The sequence below is a fragment of the Cebus imitator genome, unplaced genomic scaffold, assembly GCF_001604975.1.
Source record: "Cebus imitator isolate Cc_AM_T3 unplaced genomic scaffold, Cebus_imitator-1.0 Scaffold478, whole genome shotgun sequence".
NCBI lineage: Eukaryota > Metazoa > Chordata > Mammalia > Primates > Cebidae > Cebus > Cebus imitator.
This window is the reverse complement of record NW_016107793.1, coordinates 830,291-831,901: the sequence shown is the minus strand read 5'-3', so window position 1 is coordinate 831,901 and position 1,611 is coordinate 830,291. Positions and strand designations below refer to the sequence as shown.

At 39.5% G+C, this 1,611-nt stretch overlaps 1 protein-coding gene across 5 annotated transcripts in view; it reads left to right on the top strand.

Moving 5' to 3' along the window:
- The window catches only part of UIMC1 (ubiquitin interaction motif containing 1), a 164,607-nt gene that overhangs the window by 110,192 nt on the left and 52,804 nt on the right, over window positions 1–1,611 (top strand). For all 5 annotated transcript variants that reach the window (XM_017512826.1, XM_017512830.2, XM_017512825.2 and 2 more), the window contains one exon: window positions 1,189–1,342. In XM_017512826.1, the coding sequence (XP_017368315.1) occupies window positions 1,189–1,342 (154 nt within the window). The remainder of the gene's footprint in view (window positions 1–1,188; window positions 1,343–1,611) is intronic.

The following is a 1,611-nucleotide window of genomic DNA, read 5'->3' as shown; positions in this document are numbered from 1 at the left end:
GTAGAGACGGGGTTTCACCATGTTGACCAGGATGGTCTCGATCTCTTGACCTCGTGATCCACCCGCCTCGGCCTCCCAAAGTGCTGGGATTACAGGCTTGAGCCACCGCGCCCGGCCATGTTGTTTTCTTGTATCCGAAGATATTTTATTTGTTTTCCCCATGTAGTAAGGTGTAATGACAGCCCAGGTATTCCTTGCTTTAAATGTAAGCAGTAGCTATGCAGGACATTTTCACATTGATTGGATAGGACATACTGTCCTTTGAAGCAGGGGTTAGGCAGTAGTGGTGCAGTGCCCACGCACACTGTTGAATTAATCACTGCAGAGTTCTTGGCTTTGATCAACCTGCACAGGTAAAATAAAACTGCCTCTAAGAGGCACCAGCAACTGTAGGAGAAATGATGACTACAAAACAGGGAGGAATAAGAGAGATAAGGTTTAAGAGTGGCTTTGACAGAATTGGTTGTTTTAACTAATGACTTCTTTGGTGCCTCTTAAGTATATGGATCTTAGTTTCTTTCTTTACCCCAAAAAGTCACAAATAAAATACAGATCTTAGGTCTTAGGTCTTATGGGTCTAGGCACAGGCTTACGTTCTTAACTTAAATCCTAGTTGTGCTATTTTTGGCTTAGAGCTTTTTTGTTTTCAAACTCCTTTTATCTTAAAGTCACTTACAATAATAATGGTCCTTTTGTAAGATTGAAAATGTGTCCTTAAGGTGCTGTTCATATACAAAATGTGAAACCCAGCAGACACAGCACACTGATGCAGTGAGGATTGTACCTTACAATGTGGTAGAGATCAGTGCCCTCAAGTTTTGGAGCCAGATAGTAGTCCTTGGTTTGAATTTCAACTCTCCCACTTACTTGTTCTGTGACTTTGCAAGTTGCTTTACTGTTTTACACGAGTCCTTTTCTCATGTGTAAAAATAAAAGAGTATGCTAATACTTTCCTAAGATTATAAGGATTAAACAAGTAATACCTATAGAGTGTTTAATACATAGTTGGCAGGCACTGAGTAACTGTTAACTCTGTCAGTAGTATCTCTCAATCTTTACTCCTGAATTTGATAAGCTGTTGTTGTCTCTTTGAAAGTAAGTGAAATACGGGGCGGAGTCTCTTGCAGTACTTTAGGGGGAAAGATATGAACTAAAGCTATTATAATTGCTGTTTGTCATGTTCTTCAGGTTGGTAACAAGGAAGATGCTGAGGAGGAAATAGCTATTTCTACCTTCTCATCCAATACCCAGGTATCCTGCCCACTGTGTGACCACAGCTTTCCACCCACAAAGATCGAACGACATGCCATGTACTGCAATGGTCTAATGGGGGAAGATACAGGTAAAGACCCATCAGGACAGCCAAACTCTTACTTTTTTGTGTGGTGGTTTTGTTATCCTATACAGTACATTGCGGGGAAAAAACAGATAGCTATTCTTCAAAGTTAAAGTTGTTGTTGGTTTCGGTTTTTTTCTATCTAGTTATTTTTCTAGTACTTTTATGTTCATCTTTACTTTTAGGAGGTATATTGTCTTGTTACCCATACCTCAAGAGAAGGGGAAGGGAAAAGTCTTTCATCTTTTAATTTTTTTTGTTTGTTTGTTCTGTTT